The sequence below is a fragment of the Pezoporus occidentalis genome, unplaced genomic scaffold (genome assembly GCF_034315485.1).
Source record: "Pezoporus occidentalis ecotype Australia unplaced genomic scaffold, CSIRO_AGI_Poc_V1 ctg81, whole genome shotgun sequence".
Lineage (NCBI taxonomy): Eukaryota > Metazoa > Chordata > Aves > Psittaciformes > Psittacidae > Pezoporus > Pezoporus occidentalis.
In genome coordinates, this window is record NW_026916170.1 from 6,833,679 (window position 1) to 6,853,060 (window position 19,382).

Below are 19,382 nucleotides of genomic sequence, written 5' to 3' on the forward strand. Positions count from 1 at the left end.
TTGTTCTTCTACCTAGTCAGGATTCAAAAATCTGTCATTTGAAAGACTCGCATTAATAAAAAGAACAGCATCCCAACACACTATGAATAGCATAGAGCCTGGTTGTATCAACCTCTGAAATTAAAGCAGTAGTAAGTAGGCAAGTACCTCATACATATGCCTAAAGTCCTGAAATGTCAAGAAACTGTTTTCATGTTTCCATAATAACCCCAATGAGGATTACTGAAAACTGCTTTTCATTAGGTTCATTAGGTATTAGTTTCAGAATGAGGCAAAATTTGGTTAAAGTGAAATATTTGCATCTGATAAGAGTACTAAAGCTTCAAATAAAGTGACTTGGAGCATAAAACAGAGCATTTAAGAATGATTTAATCTTGCTGTTTTATGGCTCGTTCTGTAAACTGCAAGCACAGGTTCCAGTGCTGTCCTGGCACAGCTCCATTAAAAATCTGACTCACTACCTCCTTTTCTGAAAGTTTTTATTTAAAACTAATTTAGAGAATCTGTAAAGCTATTTGTCCTGTATGTAACCCACTGTATTGTAAGTTAAGAAAGATTGCAAGAGCTTAATTTATGCAGGAAAATTAGATGCTAGTCAGAAACTAGAAATTTGATGTCCAAACTGATTATTCTGCCTTTCAGTATATTTCATGTTGAAGAGCTCAACATGACCTGGCAATGTGCAGTTGCAGCTCAGAAAGCCAAGCGTATGCTGAGCTGCATCAAAAAATGAGTGTGACCAGCAAATTCAGGGAGGTGATTCTCCCTCTCTGTTCTGCTTTCATGAGACCCTACCTGCAATACTGTGTTCAGCTCTGGGGTCCCCAACATAAGAGGGACATGGAGCTGTTGGAGCGAGTCCAGAGGAGGCCACAAAGATGATCGGAGGGCTGGAGCACTATGAAGACAGGCTGAGAGAGTTGGGGCTGTTCAGCCTGGAGAAGGCTCAAGGGGGACCTTAGAGAGCAGCCTTCCAGTACCTAAAGGGGGCCTATGATAGAGCTGGAGAGGGACGTTTCACAAGGGCCTGTAGAGGTAGGACAAGGGGGAATGGCTTTAACTAAAAGAAGGTGGATTTAGACCAGGTAATAGGAAGATGTTCTTCACTGTGGGGGTGGGGAGACACTGGAACAGGTTGATGAGAGAAGCTGTGGCTGCCCCATCCTTGGAAGTATCACAGTATCACAGTATGCTAGAGATTGGAAGGGACCTCAAAAGATCATCTAGTCCAATCCCCCTGCCGGAGCAGGAACACCTAGATAAGGTTACACAGGAATGTGTCCAGGCGGGTTTTGAATGTCTCCAGGGAAGGAGACTCCACAGCCTCCCTGGGCAGCCTGTTCCAGTGTTCCGTCACCCTCACTGAGAAGAAGTTTCTTCTCAAGTTTAAGTGGAACCTCTTGTGTTCCAGTTTGTACCCATTACCCCTTGTCCTATCATTGTTTGCCACTGAGTAGAGCCTGGCTCCATCCTCGTGACACTCCCCCTTTATATATTTATATACACTAATAAGGTCACCCCTCAGTCTCCTCTTAACTATAGAGACCCAGCTCCCTCAGTCTTTCCTCATAAGGGAGATGCTCCACTCCCTTAATCATCTTAGTTGCCCTGCACTGGACTCTCTCCAGCAGCTCCCTGTCCTTCTTGAACTGAGGGGCCCAGAACTGGACACAATATTCCAGATGCGGTCTCACCAGGGCAGAGTAGAGGGGAAGGAGGACCTCTCTCGACCTCCTAACTACCCCCCTTCTAATACACCCCAGGATGCCATTGGCCTTCTTGGCCACAAGGGCACAGTGTTGGCTCATGGTCATCCTGTCGTCCACTAGGACCCCCAAGTCCCTCTCCCCTACACTGCTCTCTAACAGGTCGTTCCCCAACCTATACTGGAACCTGGGGTTGTTCCTGCCCAGATGCAGGACTCTACACTTTCCTTTGTTATATTTCATCAAGTTATTCCCTGCCCAACTCTCCAGCCTGTCCAGGTCTCGCTGGATGGCAGCACAGCCTTCTGGCGTGTCAGAGGCCAAGGCTTCATGGGGCTTTGAGCAATGTGGTCTAGTGCAAGGTGTCCCTGTCTGTGGTGGGGGGCTTGGAACTAGATGATCTTTCGGGTCTCTTCCAGCTAGTGCAATAGAAGGGACGTTCTTGTGAATATTCCCATGAGAAGTTAGAGTTGATTTCCTCTCCCCCGTTTTTATTGTTTTTCCCCTCTTTTTAGTGTCATTCAGGTAAAGATGCTATATACTGCAGCATCTAGTGTTTGGTGTCTTTGGTTTTTGCTTCAATTTTAGTGTATAATGTAGATTCCACTATACTTTTCAGTATTTAGAATGTCAAAAAATTGGAGTAGAAGGTTTGGTGAGTGCCTTCAACATTCCTAGGACAACAAAGTATAAACTATGAGGCCAACTTACTTGATACTGGAATGTGAGGAGGAAAAATCCAAATAAATAGTTGTTGTTTGGCAGTAAATGTTTGCGAAGAATCACTTCTCCCAAATTTCACAATTATGTCTGCAACAGAAATACATGCTGACCCTTTCATGACATTGATTTACTCAAAATATAAGACAGATTTTCTTCATGGTGTTTGTCATCTGTGGTGTACAGGTCAGTAGTGATATGCAGAAATGAAGAGCAAATGGTGCTGGAACACATTTTTAAGAAGTGTGTATTAATCAGAGACTTGGCATATCTCTCCCCCCCCTCTTTTTCCTTCACTTGCAGCTTCTTTGAAGCCCATGTGTGACTGTGCACTATTTGATTCTTATTCTGAGCCATTGCCAGGCAGTCAGCAGACTCGGGACTTCAGTCGGTCAGAGGTAAGGAGGCCTGAGTAGAGCAGTTCTCTTGCAGGGCACAGAGGAATAGGCCAGCTTCACAGTGACTGTGGTATGGGTAGCAGCAGATCTGCGAGTCTCTGAGGGGATTTTAGGAGTCTCCAGGTTTCCCATTAAGCCATCTTGAACCCCTCTCAACAGTTTCTGAAGTGTGTGGAAAGGGCTGACACACTTTTTAAAAGATACTCCCACATAACAGAGTTTGCAGTAGTCATCAGGGGACTCCAGCCTTGCGTGATGTTGGAGCCTGCAGAGAAACGCACCGTACCTGCTCGTGTTCTGTGGGGCTGCCTTTGGTCCTCTGTCATTGGGAGCCAGTGGTGAGGGGCAGAGCCCACGCTGCTCGAGTAGTAGTGTGGCACAAGGATGGTGCACAGGTGAAATACCTCCTGAACTGGAATTGGTCCAAAATGTGAGGCTTCAGGCACAGACATTGTCCTAGTCAGGCACTCCTGACACTCGTAGCTCTTGAGTGTTTCTACCATTTACAGTGAATGCTCCATCTGCATACTTGCTCCCCCAGTTTTGGTGACGAGAAGAAAATGTCTTAGCTTGTCCTGATTCCTTGTACTTTGCTTTTTTGGAGGCTGAAACTATTCCGGATTTTGTACAGTATGGACAGGTATAGTTCTGTCCTAAGCAATTCAGTCTTCATTTTAATATCCAGCCTTTTCATAGTCTAAGGAGTTACCATGCAAGGGTCTAGGTAATAATTGTAAGGAGCTGGGAAGAGTGTTTTGAGGGAAGAATGTGGATCCACCATAGCAGTATCGTAACAGATACCATACTTATAATGGAAGGCTGTTGCAAGCAAAGCTATATTGAGAAGAGTTTATCACTGAGGTTAAAACTTGAAACTTCAAAGATCCTGTATAACTGAACTAAACATGGCCACTGAGTTGTACCTGGATGTTGCTGCTCTGTATATATACACTGTGGGATTTATGGGTTTAGTACTTAAGTTGATCAAATGGCAGACTGACTGCAAGAATGGGCCCTTCCAATGCTGCTTACAAGTTAAAAAGATATAATTTATAATTAAATTATATTAAAATAGATCTAAACATATAATTATGCATCTTTTTCCGAATGCTTATAAAGCTTCAGTTTGTGTAACTTCTTGAGTTCAGAATCTGCTGCAGTATCTCTGTGGCCTAGGGAGCTTTTGTTTTTTTTTGTTTTTTTTTTTTTGTTAGGATACTGCTTTCACAAGTGTCTACCCATATATGCAAATTGGTCTTTGACTATTGCAGAGTTGTGAGGAAATTTGCTCCTTATTAGCGCAGGACTGCGAGATTAGAAAGTTCTTTTATATATTTCAGAAGGCTTAGAAATCTTGCTTTCAGAGTTACCTTGTGTTTCTTAGAAATAAAATATCATTTCAGTAACCTAACCAGTACAATTTTATAATCTTATTAAATGTCTGGTTTTTAGGCTTGCTGTTGTTTGTGGTCCCTAAATGTATGTGCAGAGTAAGGATAAATCTAGAAGGAGATGATTTCCTGAGAAATGAAATCGTATGGTTTTTTGATTTTTAAATTTTTCTGCTGCAGTGGAGATGATAATAGTAGGAATATTACAGTAATAATTAAAGATGTAGAAGGTATACAGCACAAAATGTAAAAAAAACCAAACAAGCAACAAATCCCATTTTATGTTTAATTTTTAATTCAATTTTCAATAGTTAAGCTTTCAGACCTCCTCTGCCTTATCCCTGAGCTCTCCTCCTGAGACATTCTTACCATAAGTGCCAATAATTTGTAGATTACTATGCTGCCTTTGCAGTCAGATAATGTTCTTGGGGGAATAGCTGGATTTTCTGTTCCATTCCTAGGTTCTGCAGGGTGGCAGGATGTTCTGCAAAATCAGTTTTTTGTGGCTAGGTTGAAAATGAAGAACATGTAGTATGATTGCCTGCTGGCTAAGCACAGACAGTAGTTCCTGTCTATCTCACAACTGTTTGACTAGGTTTGTTCCATTTCTTCACTATCTGGGCCCTAGAAATATAGGACAAAGTTCTTTGTTTCAAGGCCTTGTTATTTTGCTCCTTGTTATCCAAGATTAATGGACTAGAAGATCTTTTCTCAAAACTGTTTTGAGAATGACTCGACTTAAATTTTTTTGTTTTGTTCAACTGATATTTTTATGTTCAGAATTAATACATGGAATGAGTATCATTTAGCAGATCAACAATTCATCTCCCTCTGTGTTAAGTGCAGTAATTCACTGCTGGAATTTAATTTGTAGCCTGGCTATTTGGAGAAATATAGTTTAGATACTTGATCACTACATTAAAAAAATATATTATCAATGCAATCAGTTATCCATTATCTCCATGTTTCTTTTCACCTATCATCTATTCAGGCTGTTTCATTTCATTTCAGAAGACCATTTTTACTGTGACTGCTTCACTACGGTTCTGCAGTACAGTAAGAACAGTTGTTGAATGCATCCATAAAGAAAATAATAGCAGGAGACGGGCCACCTGAACGCTAGGCTTCGTTAAACTCACAAAACACGCAAAGACTGCTGATGTTATGCTCAGGAATGACAAGGGTGACTGCATTTTCTTGACCAAGGAGGCTTTGTTGTCCCATTGGTTTTTTTCTCAAGTTTTTGTCTCCCACTCTAGTTCTGGTCCTCTTTTTCTTTTCTTTTTTTTACCCTCCATTCCTTTGGCTCTTTTCCACAAGCTTCCTCACTGCCAAAAGCTTAAAGATAAAACACAGTATTTCACACTATATGCATATAACAACTGGCTGGGGTTGCTCTAAGCTCCCTCAGAAACGTCATGTTCACAGTTCACTGAAAGTTGTGAAAGTCATTCTGTTGATTCAAGCATTTACTGAATTAGGCCTTTAGTCTGACACTCTTTAGAGTGTCAGGGCTAGTTGTGGATGTGAACTGTTTTGTCCATACATTTTCAGAGTCCTCAAGCCGTATTTTTGCTGTGTTGCTTCCTCAGAAACATGCAACTTCATAAAACAGATCTCATAGATGTTTACTCTGGACTTCACCTTCTTGAATTACTGACTTGAGGTTTTTTTTGTTTGGTTGGTTTTGTTTTTTTTTTTTTTTTATTTTTTTTTTTTTGTTTAATGTCTACAAAATCTGTTTCTCAATTTTTTTAGGCCCAACCTCTTCCCTGGGAACAAAACCAGCATCATTTAATATTTAGAGAAGCTTGAGGTTTATGATGTTTGCTTTATGGCTGTTTTGGTTGCAGAGTGTATCCTTGTTCTTAGAGGTAATGGACGTAGAATTTGTTCCTGGTTCCATTTTGCGAGTTAGGCAGCAGAAGTTACAAGAACAACAAATGCCTATAAGTCTACTGAAATAAAGAAAAATTACGGAATAAGACTGGGGAGAAGTTCCCCATTTTCCTATCAGAGGCCTGAATGGGCCTTCAGCAGACATGCTAATGAATTTTTTTTTCCCCACCTCAATGACTGCATGTTGAAAGAAAAGAGTAGTTGAAGGATTGGCCACCTCAGCCTGGAAGGCATTAAATGCAGAACTACTGGGTTCTGGAGTTTTGTCTAGGGAGACTGGATTTTGGGAAGGGGCTAGAGAAGGTTTCCTCAACCCTAACATGGATGTGACATCTGAGGAGAAAACACAGAATGACATTTCTCTTTTGGGAGAAGTTTCTCCTTGCATATAGTCCTTAACTCCTTGTAATTCATTGTGGAAGTGCTTCGCTAACTAATTTCAGGTATGGAACTGCTGTACTTTAAAAAGCAAAGTTATATTGTCTTTCTGTAGGTTCTCTATGCTTCTTCAATGTGACAAAGCAAATCATGGTGCAAAAGAGATTATCACCTTTATTTGTGTTAGCCTGTACTCATAAATATTTGACTGTGGAAATGTGTGAGCTCTACCAGTCAGTATAATAAACAGATCTTCTTTCTTTAAGAAGACATCAGCTGAAGAGGTACCTGATAACTCTGCCCTGTTACAAGATGGAAAGAAAGATGACAAAGAAGGTATTTTAATAAATATATTTTTTCCCCATTAAGAGTTAAATTCTGTGTGTTTTTAGTAATCCCATATATTTGCTGATAGAAGCAATGGTATGTTTAATTTCTAACATGGCTATGTGTTTCTGTAGGTTAAAGAGACAACTTATTGGTAGCAGCTGAGTTGAAGATGAATGAATGGGTTTGCTTCAAAATTGGTTTTATCATATAACAATGATATGAAATGCACCTTCTAAAATAAGTCTAGTCTGAAGGCAATTAATGCTGCAATTTTTATTTTAACACAGTTGTAATTGTTGTTATCAGGAATTTTGTAAGAGTTCCAAACAGTGTGCCAAGTCTTGGATTCCCCCTTCTGCAGGAAATAGCGACACCTAAAAATTAGTTTTTATTCCTATTAAAAAAAAAACACCAAACACAAACCAACAAAAGAAAAAACCCAAACCTAACAAAACCCCCCAAACAAACAAAAACCCACAGAAAAAAAAAACAACAAACCAACCAACCAACCAAAAAAAAAAACCAAACCCAAAACCAAAAAAAAACCAAACCCCACCAACCTGTATTTTCTTTCAAAACAAAAGTTTTGGACAAACTGGATTGAATATACTTGATTAATTTAATTCACTTAAAATCCATCAGCAACAAGCCATGTGAAATTGAAGTGATCTGTTCAACTCAGTAGCTTCCAGGGCTTACAGAATTGTCAGTGGATCATCATGCAATGAATTCATTCCCATTTACATTTTCTTTAGCTAACGTTTCAGGTTCTCACTTGCTGTCCCTCAGTTGTGCAAACAAAACAGTTGTGGGTATTTTGTTGCCTGATTCTCAGAACTGTAGATTATACATTAAATTTAAAAAAAAAAATAAATAAAATTTTGACCTCCCAGTTGTCCACATGTTAAGTTTGCATCCAAGCTGTGAGACCAGGTAGTCCACATTCCTAAACCACCTCCACATTCAAGTGTGACAATGTTTGTCAGAGTCCCAGTGTCCCTGGTTCAAAGAAGGGTTGTCAGAGTTGATGGGTGTTTGTAAAACATTTTGACAAGTCAAGGTATTTCAAGAAAGTAATGAGTCTAGGGAAGGCTTACTTTTTATTATGGGAAATTTTTTTCTTCCCTGTTTAGGTGAAGAACTTCTTTGTTTTTCATAGCCGACATGTTAAGTCAGATGAGAACCTGTTTTGGTACATGCAGTCCTTCAGGGCTGAAGATTTGCTGTATCTGTGACACAGATTCCTACCTTTCCAGGCAAAGAACAAGTACTCTTGTTATACCATTTATTGCTATTCTGACAAATGTAAGAGCAGACTGCTCCCCTGACTGAGGAAATGTCCCCAGAAGCCAAGAACCTGTAGAGTGAAGTCTTCTGCATTTTCAAAACTGTACATGTCAATTAGCTCCACTGTCAGGTTATAATACAGTTAAATGTGGAAGATAATGTAAATAGAATTGCATCACAAGAACCAGACTTTTCCCATGTGTTTTATTTGATAAAGGCAGATGGAGATGAGGGACTTCAGTCCAAGTGGTCATTTATAATACTGTGGATTACAATACATAAAAATACGCTATAGTGAATTAAGGACACCTGAGTAAAGTAATTAAAAAAGTGTGTGTTAGGCATCAGAGGAAGGGGAATAAGCACAAAGATTGGGATTTCCTAAATTTTGACCCCAGCTCTCTTGGTGCCCTGTGAGATTCCTGGCTGGTGAGTTGCCAAGAACAGCCGGTCCTTCCCATGCCTTGGCTTTCCAGGTTTGTAACCTGGGAGAGATGAGTCCCAGCTCTACCAAGTGTCCCCAGCTTCTGCCTCTGTGAGAGTGTTCCATCTCGAAAATAGAAATCATCCTTGATTTTAGGCACTCAAACCCCCAAATTCTCAAAATTTGAGATTATTTGAACACTTTGGCATAGGCCTTTCTGTTCCTGACTTTTGTATGCTTAAAATTGTTACTTTTTTAAGTGCTTGGGTGTTCTGAAGGTATTTGGCTACTTTTCAAGTATGTTTGGTGCTATTAGATGTTCTAATACTGGTTTAGATGCTCCTTTCTCTGAGATGATACCTGTAGATTTTACCTGCACATACTTAAAGTAATTCTCATTGTTTTGCTTTTTTCATTAAGCTCTTAAAGTCAACACTGCTCTCAAAACCATACCAAAGGAATTTCAGCACTTGACTGTGAAAACAGGTAAGAACAAAAAGATTTCATGTGTTACTTCCATTAGAATTTTGATAAAATATTTTTATATCACAGCCTAAATTAGTGTAATTTGATTCATTTTATTAAGGTATTTTTGCTTTTATACTATTTTACTGCTGAAATTAGCTTCTACTTCAGAATGACTACTACGTGCAAGATAAATATTGAATACTACTTCAGAATGTCAGGCTTTCTTGTTTCCTTTGTGTTCTTCATATATGGGAAATATTTATAACGTAGTATTTTTTAAGGAGTCTGAAGCTTTTCTGTGCTACAAAGAATATGCAAGAGCATGAATGTCATACTTGGTAAGACTTCTAAAGTGCAGAATAACTATGCAGTGTTTCAATAACCATTCTGAGATGGTCTGTTTTTTTTTGTGAGAACTGAGCATTCATATTTTCTGTCAAGAAGTTTAAGGGTAACACCGACATTGAGGCATTTACAGCACTGATGCAGGCTTTTGATTTGGAGGGGATGTTTCTATGTTGAAACTGTCCCCGATTTTTCTTTCTCCAACTCCAGCATACACTCCTTGTTCCTATCGTACTGTAAAATGTTATTTCTGGAACAGCATATGACAGAATTACTTAGCTGCTCCAGAAACTTTGAGTGCGTTCAGTTCAGTTCATCAGACCTCCCTTGCCTTTGTCATTGTTAATCTCTCTTAGAGTGGTAAGAGTGTTCACAAGCCCTCCCTGCTCCCAGTCAAGCTAAAATCTGGACTTGCTTTCTTTTTCCTTTGCATAAATGTTTTTACTTGTAAAGATATCCTTGATGAAGGAAACTGACCCCACATGCCTCTCACAGCAGTTTTGTCTTATAGTTCAATTTCTTCATGACTGCTCCACAGCTGCATGCCTCATTTCCCAACTCTTTTTTTTTTTTCCCTGGCTTCTTCCCAAACACTTGGCAGTTGCCAGATTTGTTATCTTCAGCTCCTATTCTCAAATGATTGCTGCTTCTCCTTCACACACACACTCTTACACTTCCTTCTCAGGAGGAGAGGAGGGTGGTTGTTAAGACTTTCAGTTCTGTTCTCCTTCCCCCCACAGTTGTACCCAGAGCACCCTGGGGAGTTTTATTTTCAGTTCAGCAGTTCCATTTTAGATTCACTTAAGGAAAAAAACCCCAAACCGTACTATTACCAGAACATCTCCTTTGCCACCAACTTCTTTTCCCCATGTCCTTTATTTCCTAGTCAGGGAGGTCATCCCAATGCTTGTGTGCTCCTCCAGCAGTGTTGCTGTGTTTCTGTACCAATGGAGATGGTGGCAGAGTTTCACCCCATCGTCATGACTTCCATCACTGTACGGGTTTCGCCGTTGGTGTCCTGCATATTGAGGGTTTGAGCAAGCACATTCACAGGCTACGTGATGCAGTTGATGTTAGGAGTAAAAATGGTTATTCATCCGATGGGCCTGACACAGCACAGTAATTGAGGGGCTATTTCAGAATTGGTCACCATTCTGAAAGGTCATTGTTGTCATCATCATTGTCATCATTCACCCACTTTCAGGATAAAACTCAGTTGGGATGAAGCAGGAGAAATTTTACATCCTCCTTTGGTTATTCATTTGGACTGTTTATATAAATGATGTAATTTATGCAAAGATGATACTGTCATGCTTCATTATGAGAGTTTTCTTTGCCATCTGGAGGACTAGAAGTTTGAAATCAGTAAAACCTTTGTATGCTCAGCATCTCCAAATATCTGGCCAGTTTATTTAGGCTCCTAAGTGCAAGATCGTTGTTGGCCTTATACTATTAAAGGGTTGAGTTCCAAATTTACAAGAGTTTAGGTTGTAGCTTTCTGCCTAGGCCACCACTAAGAGTTGAGTCAGTGGAGGGGATTCAGACTAGTGAGGAATTCTTTGGGATTTTTTTTTTTCTTAGCCATGTGGCATATTTGTACTTTTTATGGTAAGATTTTCCACCAGATCTTCAGCCTGTAAAGCAAGGTGGCACCAGCTGAGTGTAACGTATTAGGCTACAGATGAAAGTACTGAATAAGCATCCTTTGGAATGTTAAAATGAAGTTGCATTGGAAGAGGGGTGTGGGAGCAGTTAAACACCCAAAACTGGAAACTTCACACTCTCCTGTGATTCACACTCTTCTGTGAATAAATAAATAAGAGTTCATGATCATCTATGCCTTTAATTATAGCAGACCAAGCTGTTCATTTCATCAGGCTCTACAATTCCAGGAATCTTACAAACTTCTAAGTAATGCAATTAATTTTCTCAACAGCTTTAACTTTTTATCAGTTCCATGTAAGTTAGGCTTATGTATCCATAGCTGTTTGTCCTGGGTTCAGCAGTAGCAGTCATTTTTCCCCTTCTTGGTAGCTGGTGCAGTGCAGTGTTTTGACTTTCAGCTTGGGAACAGAGCTGATAGTGATGTTTAGGTTTGGCCAAGGACTTTGTGAGCCTCATGCTCTGCCAGGGAGGAGGGGAAGCCAGGAGGAAGTAGAGACAGGACAGCTGACCCAAACTGACCAAAGAGGTATTCCATACCACAGCACGTCATGCCCAGGATGTAACTGGGAGTTAGCCGGAAGGGCTGGGGGACTGCAGGGTTGGAGGAGGTATCGGTCAGAGCTTGGTCGGGCTGGGGGGGCGAGTTATCGGTCGGCTGGTGCTGAGGTGTTGTATTCTCTTCCCTTGTTATTTCCTGTATCATTATTATCATTGGTGGTAGCAGTAGTGATCTGTGTTATACCTTAGTTACTAAACTGTTCTTATCTCAACCCGTGGGAGTTGCATTCTTTTCGATTCTCCTCTCCGTCCCTCCGAGAGCAGGGGGAGGGCAAGAAAAGGGGGGGAAGTGAGCGAACGAATTGCCTGACTGGGTTTAAACCACGACAGTTCTTTTTGGCGCCCAACGTGGGGCACGAAGGGTTGAGATAACGACAGATTTGACTGGATTAATAGTCACTCGTCACAATGCTGATTTATTGGCTCTCAGAGTTCTTTCGCTTGATCTCACAGCTTCAGAATGTTGTAACTTACGTAGAGCCGGTATTTGCTGTGTTAGTGTTTATCAAGTATGGGGCCTGGGCTAAGGTTCTTGTCTCACTGTGCTTTATGGCAATGGCTTGTAATACGGGCGGGCTCCAGCAGCAGGGCGGGACGGACGTGACCGTGGACTTGTACGTGGCCGTCCGGCTGCTCTTCACCGTCCTGGCCCTCGCCCTACTCTCCATCTTCGTGAGGCTGCGGGGAGCCGAGGGGGAGCGGCCCCGGGAGCCGGCGGCTGCTGAAGCGGCCCGGGAGAGCGGCCCCGGGGACCAAGCGGCGGCGGGAGCGGGGCCGGAGGCCGCGAGGGGACGGCTGCCGGTGGAGGAGGTCGGGGCGGTCGAGGAGAGGAAGGAGGTGGCTGCCGAGCAGCGGGAGAAGGCGGCGGAGGAGCCGAGCCCCGCGGAGGAGCCGAGCCCCGCGGAGGAGCCCAGCCCCGCGGCCGAGCCCAGCCCCGCGACGGCCGAGAGCATTTCCCGGAAGCCGCCCGCCGAGCCCCAGGAGGATGCAGGAGACCACGCAGCATTTCCCAGCAAGGCAGAGGAGGAAGAGCTGGACTCAGGAAAAGAGAAGCTGGCGGTGGGAGAGCCGGCAAGCACAGCAGCTACACCAGCCCCAGTGACAAGTACAGCAGCATCAACTGAGAGTTCTGAAGGTTTTGAATGGCCTTTCGGTATCCCTGGGACATGCCTGCTGATTGTGGTGGGGATCAGCATGTTGGCACGCACACAGACTGTGTTCTACCCACAACCATTTTGTCTGATCTCAAAAGTTAAGCAGAGTCAGGTTTGGGCCTTGTCTGGGGTTAGACAACGATATAGGGTGACCAAGAGATTTTCCCCAAAGCTGGACAGTCATGAGTGGCAGGGTGTGTGGGACAGTATGGGCAAGTATCTAGTCCACTGGGCCCCTCCAGTGCTTTGGAAGCATCGGAGATGGAAGGCAGCTGTATGGAGTCCCCAGCAACAAGTTGCAGAAACTGCTGAAGGGGACAGTGAATTATTTTGAGCCTGGTGGGCCCAATGCACTTCAGGCCATCAGAGCAGAGATGCAACACAGAGATGGACTCATGATCGAGGGGTGGACTTAGCAATGGACACTATTGCCCAGGTTATTCACGAGTGTGAACACTGCACACAGTCTCTCCTGCTCTGGAAGACTGTTACAAGAGATGGAGCCTGACATCATGGACCAGATGGACTCAGCAGCTTTATAGGGATATAGCTTTATAGTCCATGCACTTAGATAAGAGTGGAGTGATGGGTGTATTGAAAATGTGGGATCTGAGCATGACGTGAATGGTATGGAATAAGGGGTGGATAATGTCCTGGGTTCAGCAGTAGCAGTCATTTTTCCCCTTCTTGGTAGCTGGTGCAGTGCAGTGTTTTGACTTTCAGCTTGGGAACAGAGCTGATAGTGATGTTTAGGTTTGGCCAAGGACTTTGTGAGCCTCATGCTCTGCCAGGGAGGAGGGGAAGCCAGGAGGAAGTAGAGACAGGACAGCTGACCCAAACTGACCAAAGAGGTATTCCATACCACAGCACGTCATGCCCAGGATGTAACTGGGAGTTAGCCGGAAGGGCTGGGGGACTGCAGGGTTGGAGGAGGTATCGGTCAGAGCTTGGTCGGGCTGGGGGGGCGAGTTATCGGTCGGCTGGTGCTGAGGTGTTGTATTCTCTTCCCTTGTTATTTCCTGTATCATTATTATCATTGGTGGTAGCAGTAGTGATCTGTGTTATACCTTAGTTACTAAACTGTTCTTATCTCAACCCGTGGGAGTTGCATTCTTTTCGATTCTCCTCTCCGTCCCTCCGAGAGCAGGGGGAGGGCAAGAAAAGGGGGGGAAGTGAGCGAACGAATTGCCTGACTGGGTTTAAACCACGACACTGTTGAAATATGGAAGACTCATGAGCTGAATAGTTTTGTATCATCTTGAATGATTATGTCGTGTATGTGAATAAACCAAACACAAAGTCCGCACAGACTGAGTGTACCGAAGTAACTGCACGTTTATGGAAATTCTGCCAAGGTGATTTGCATGTCCTAATAATGAGCTACCTGCTTTACAGTATTTTTTTATAGTATATTGAAAGGTAAAGCTGAGTCTGGGTGTTGCTTATTGTAGCCTTGGAGATCCTGATTTTTCAAAAGCTTAAAAGAAAATCCTTGGCAGTAGTATTCTATTGCTATCATTTTTTATTAGTAGTCATTTTGGGATTCTCTTTTCTTTGTGTGCTTTCCTGTTTACCTCGACAAGATGTCCTTGAAGAGTTAGAATGTCAGTTCTACCAGGAGGTTTTTAGAGGAAAGGCTTTCTGAAAGAAGTATGAAGAGAATTACTGTCTCCATAAAAGAAGGAAAACTTGAAGGCTCTTAAACATTGCTTAGCTTGTAAAGGATTTATGCTTCCTATTTCTAAGTGGTATATATTCAATAATTGTGCATGTAATTAAATAATCAGCAATTTCAGCATTGGAGAAATTGGGTCATATGGCTGTAGGGAAGCGGTGTCTAAAGTTGTATTCTGGGAGTTTGATAGAGAGGAGGATTATCACCACTGCGTATTTTAATAATAATTCCCTCTCTGTGCTTTAGTTGCCAGGAAGAGTTTGTTGCACAGACATCTGGAATGACTGCGCGCCAGTTTGGTGGTGACAGTAATCTACTAGAACTTGGTTTATAAGTGGTCCTTTATGTCACTGCCAGCTGCATTTGGGTTTATTCCATCGAAAGCACCAACTAGCAGTGCGTGACCTTAAAAGCGGTTTCTGTTATGAAGAAACTCTGTGGCTGTACATGTGCCATATGCTGCTGCTTGTCTTCTGTGAGCTTAAAGCCTCCTGTGGAGGGTCTATGCAGTAGTACAATGCAAGCTATTAAAAAGTCAGTATTTGCCAGAGGCTACCACAGGTAGCTTCTGCTTCGTGTTTTGAAGGATATGCCGTATTTCAGGTAGTGCTGTATAGTAGCTGGTGATAAACATCTGACTTGGAAGTAGGCATATATCTGAAGGAAGCTAGAAAATCTGAGAATTATGGTTTGGTTGGTTGGTTGGTTTGTTTTTTTTTTCTCCAACCTACTTGGTTCTCTTTAAGTGTTGTAGCTTAATTGGGAGAATAATAAGAAAAGTACAGGGATTCACTTTGTACGTGCATTGGGATCATTGGTACTACTGTAGTACTTTGAGGATACTGCAGTGGGCTGAATGTGAAAGCAATCGCAGATACGTTTTCTCAAAATGATCTGATGTTAGCAAAAGTCACAAAAAGACAATGTAAACCAAGGAACAGCCTCAAGGAATTACCCAGAGAAGATAATCAGCACTGTCATTTTCCTATTATGTGAAACCTGTGTGTGGCAGCATGTTTGGAATTCATCCACATAAAAGAAACTGATTTTTACATTGATAGAAATGTGGTTTATCAACACTTAGCCTGTAAAGCTTTCTACCTTCAAGTATCTTTCCTTCCAAACATCAAAGTAGTCTCAACCTGATGTGTTAATTTATTTTTATGGATGGTAAGATGCATGTTTATACTAAAGTATTTAGGAAGAGCATAAAACTTCGTGCTTTGGGAAGCAGAACAACTGATAGACATCTAGCTAGGAGTAAGATGTTTTCTGTGGAAAGTTTATGCTATTCCTTATGTTGCTTTGCCACAACTATGTCCAGGAGCACAGGTCAGCTGTCCTATTGCTTTACCTGTGTCTGGTAACCAAATTAAAAAGTGAAGCTCTGACCACATGTGGGCTTTTGAATTCTTAGGACATCCACACACTATAAAAATAAAGGGGAAGGAGAAGAAAAAATTGCTCATGTGAGATGAGCACACTCTCACATCCACATTTGCAACACTCTCATTTTTAACAAACACTGATTCTGCAGCTAAAAGGTTTTATTTTAAATATGATGTTTGAGTGATTCTCTTTTCTGTTCCAGCCACTCAGGAATCTAATGCACTTAAAGCCAGACCACGATCCAGGTACTGCTTTCATTTCTATTTCAGGACAAAACATACGTTCCTCTGGTGTTAGATAGAAGGCATAAGAACTGGTGTCACATTTTTGACCTTTTTTTTTTTAATTGGTGGCATGCTGAAAGTACAGCTCAGACGAGTCAGGTTTACCAGGAGGGGTCTGTAACTACAGACCCTACGTAAGTACTGTCCTTGGGCCCTGTGGTCTCTGGTCATAAGGCACTAGGGCGTTTGCCTCTCTGCCCAGCCCTGCTGCCTTGTCAGGGTGGTGACTGCCTCCAGCCTACCCCCAGGGGCACTGGGGAGGGGCAGTGGGGATCCCCCCATCACTGGGAACGTTTTAGCAAGTTTGTGCTGTGAAACCTACACAGTGGTTGCATATGGAGGGAGACACTGCATGCTCCCATAGAAACAGCAATAGTAGCTCAGCTCTTGGATGTGGGTGAGTGAATCCTTTCATTGGTGTGCATGTACTTGACTATGGCTAGTTGGTGCGTGATGGAAAGGCTAATAAGCTTACAGTGTTGCGTGCTAGAAATGATGTATGCTGAAGCTGGATATTTAAAGTAAAGGGAAACCTGTGCCAGAAAATACTTTGTATAAATGGATGATGTGTTGGGTTTGGAGTTCACCATTCCCGTATGCAGCCATATGGTTCCTTTAAAACTTTTGGTTTAGGTGCTAATTAGAGGGTTTCATTTTTTATTCTTTTGTTTCCTCAGTTAATGAGAGTATAATCAGGAGCTCCCTCCTTACAAAGCTTGCTAATAAGACAGAATCAGCTATAAGCATGATGGAGGAAGACTGAAATGCTCTCTTCTTAGGACCTACATCCAGGCAGGCTGAACTGCCTTGTGTGCCATTTTTCTCTTGCTAGCCAAAGCTTTCTAGTTTTCATACTATTCTAAATTTCCTTGCTGTGTTAGAGAATCATAAATTGAAAATGTGAAAAAAAGGCTTAAAAAAGTATTTTATGCAAAAACATATAAAATAGCAAATGCTTAAACAAGTTGGAAAACAGTCACTTGAATGTGACTACTGTATCATATCTGTCTCACATCTGACTATGTGTCACTGCTTCAATGCAGAACTTGAGACTAAAGGTTCCTGGGCACATCTTTGAACCCAGACCTTCTGCTGCACTTGTCCTGCATAACCTGGAGGGCTCTATAGACTTGAGGGTCTCTGTCTTCAGGTGTGCCTGATGACCAGAAGATACAATTTGAGTCTGTTACAACTCTCAGCTCTGGAGAGATTAATGGCTTTCTAGCCTAGGCTGTGTAGATTCTTAGGCTGTTGACTCTTAACTAACTTCTAGATGCCAAGTCTGCCTGCTGCAAGCAACGATTCACTGTCACAGGGCTCTGTGTTGGCACTGTTGGGTTGGCATATTTTTGCCTGATAGCTGCTATCTTACTTAATCTTTTAAAAGAATTTAAGGATTTCAAACTATTAAGTTGCACAATTTTAATGCAAAGAAAATACACGCTGCATGATATGGGAAGTAGGAGTATAAAACCTTAAGATCCTGATTGAAAGCTTTTCCATTTATTTCAGGGCGTTTAGTTAGGTTTGATCTGATAAGGCCAAGACAAAAAATTCATCATCAGTAGAGGTTTTTGTGTTGCATGTAAAATTTGAAGCAATAACGTCTTTCACTCCTGTATTTATTAAAGTTTATATCAGAAACATAGGAAGAGCGTTGCCAAATGTCTGTCCTGCTGAAGAGCTGTTTTTTAACAACAAAAATCAGTTTCCCATTAGTGAGAGTTATTTCTGTTCTACTCGAATGTGTTTTTGGTCTTGCCTGGCATGTGTAATGTGTTATAGTAAGTGTAACATCTCACATTGTCAGTGATCATTTTGAACACAGCTCTCAGTCTCGCAGAAAAAATGGTAACTACAACAGCTGAAAAATATCGGACACTGTTCAGCAAAATCAAAATTCTTAGCAAACATACTGCATTGGGATTGATGTGATGTGGGAAGGCCTGGAAAGACATACTGAGTCATGTATTTTATCAGTTTTGGTCACTTTGGCGCCATTTGGTTTTTCTGGATTTTGTGGAGTTTGGTGTCTTAGGAAAAATTTATTTTAAATATTAGAATATTGTAAATGACAAAATGCGCACTTGCAAGAGGTATGCTGAAAGTATACATGTAGAAACACTATCCATACAGTTGGGAAAGGCAGCAGAAACTCTAAGTGGCAGGGGGAATTTTACTCATTTTTATTCAAAGCAGTTGCTACAGTTGTCCTGTTGACAGTTCAAGGTGGGTAAGAAAGTCTGAAGCTGTGACATAAAAGGCCTTAAAATAACATTAGCCCTGTTAGCATGACTCGTTCCATTCTCCAGATGTGTAGGTCCCTCTGTTGCCAAATTACAAGTGTCTTAGTACAAGTGGGAGCTTCTAGTCATTATGGCAAGGAATTGCCACCATGAACCTGAGTTCTGCTCACTGCATTTTTAGGTACTATTCACTGTAGTTGTTTAAAATTAATTTCTGAAATAAAATAATTTTCTGCCTTTCACGCCCTCTGTTTTTCCTTAGGTCTTACTCTAGTACATCAATAGAAGATGCAATGAAAAAGGGAGAAGAACCCCCTATTCCACCTCCAAGGCCACAGAAATCACATTCCAGAGCTTCCTCTTTGGATCTGAACAAAATATTTCAACAAAACACACAAGGTAATGTTTGCTTTCTTTCCCCATTTTGAGACCATTTAGGTAGTTACGTACTTGGCAACTTGATCTGTTTGCACAAATGCTTGACAGTATGCGTGTATGCTCGCCTTTGCTGTAGACATTAATATGCTACAGAACAGAAGTAGTTGCACTTTCTTGCATTACATTGCCACTGAGGGGAAAAAAAATCACTTTTGCTATAATTAAGGTGATTATAATGTTTTCTGGCACAATAATGGGAAGTTTAACATATGGTGGTCTGTCATCACTGACTGTTTATATCTAGTCTAGCTGTTTAGACAACTCTCATCAGTAACTACAATATATTTGATTTTTATTACCTTTTTTATTGTGGTTCAGAAGCTGGAAGAAACCCCATAGTGTTTAAACTGGGAGAAAAGTGAGCAAACATTTTTGATGTTAAAAGTCTACTGCATGGGGACAGTCAGAAACCATTCTTTAAGTAAAAAGAAAGGGTAATTTCTTTTGACATGGGTGCATATTGAGGAGAGAGAAAGAAGATGTAAAATAGTAGCTGGAATGAACTGAAAGAAAATGGCCTTCCAGCACATTAGTGTTTGAGTGTTCCTCTTGCCTTGCACAGGGAGCAGTGGAAAGAGGAGCTTTCTGTTCAGGGTAGCAGTCATCCAGCACTGCTGTGCTTTAGCA

At 41.7% G+C, this 19,382-nt stretch overlaps 1 protein-coding gene across 2 annotated transcripts in view; it reads left to right on the plus strand.

Annotated features, from left to right (window-relative positions):
- The window catches only part of REPS2 (RALBP1 associated Eps domain containing 2), a 106,811-nt gene that overhangs the window by 50,346 nt on the left and 37,083 nt on the right, over positions 1–19,382 (plus strand). For both annotated transcript variants that reach the window (XM_062603736.1, XM_062603737.1), the window contains exons 9-13: positions 2,730–2,824; positions 6,759–6,828; positions 8,954–9,019; positions 15,990–16,032; positions 18,580–18,716. In XM_062603736.1, coding sequence (XP_062459720.1) covers positions 2,730–2,824; positions 6,759–6,828; positions 8,954–9,019; positions 15,990–16,032; positions 18,580–18,716 — 411 coding nt within the window. The remainder of the gene's footprint in view (positions 1–2,729; positions 2,825–6,758; positions 6,829–8,953; positions 9,020–15,989; positions 16,033–18,579; positions 18,717–19,382) is intronic.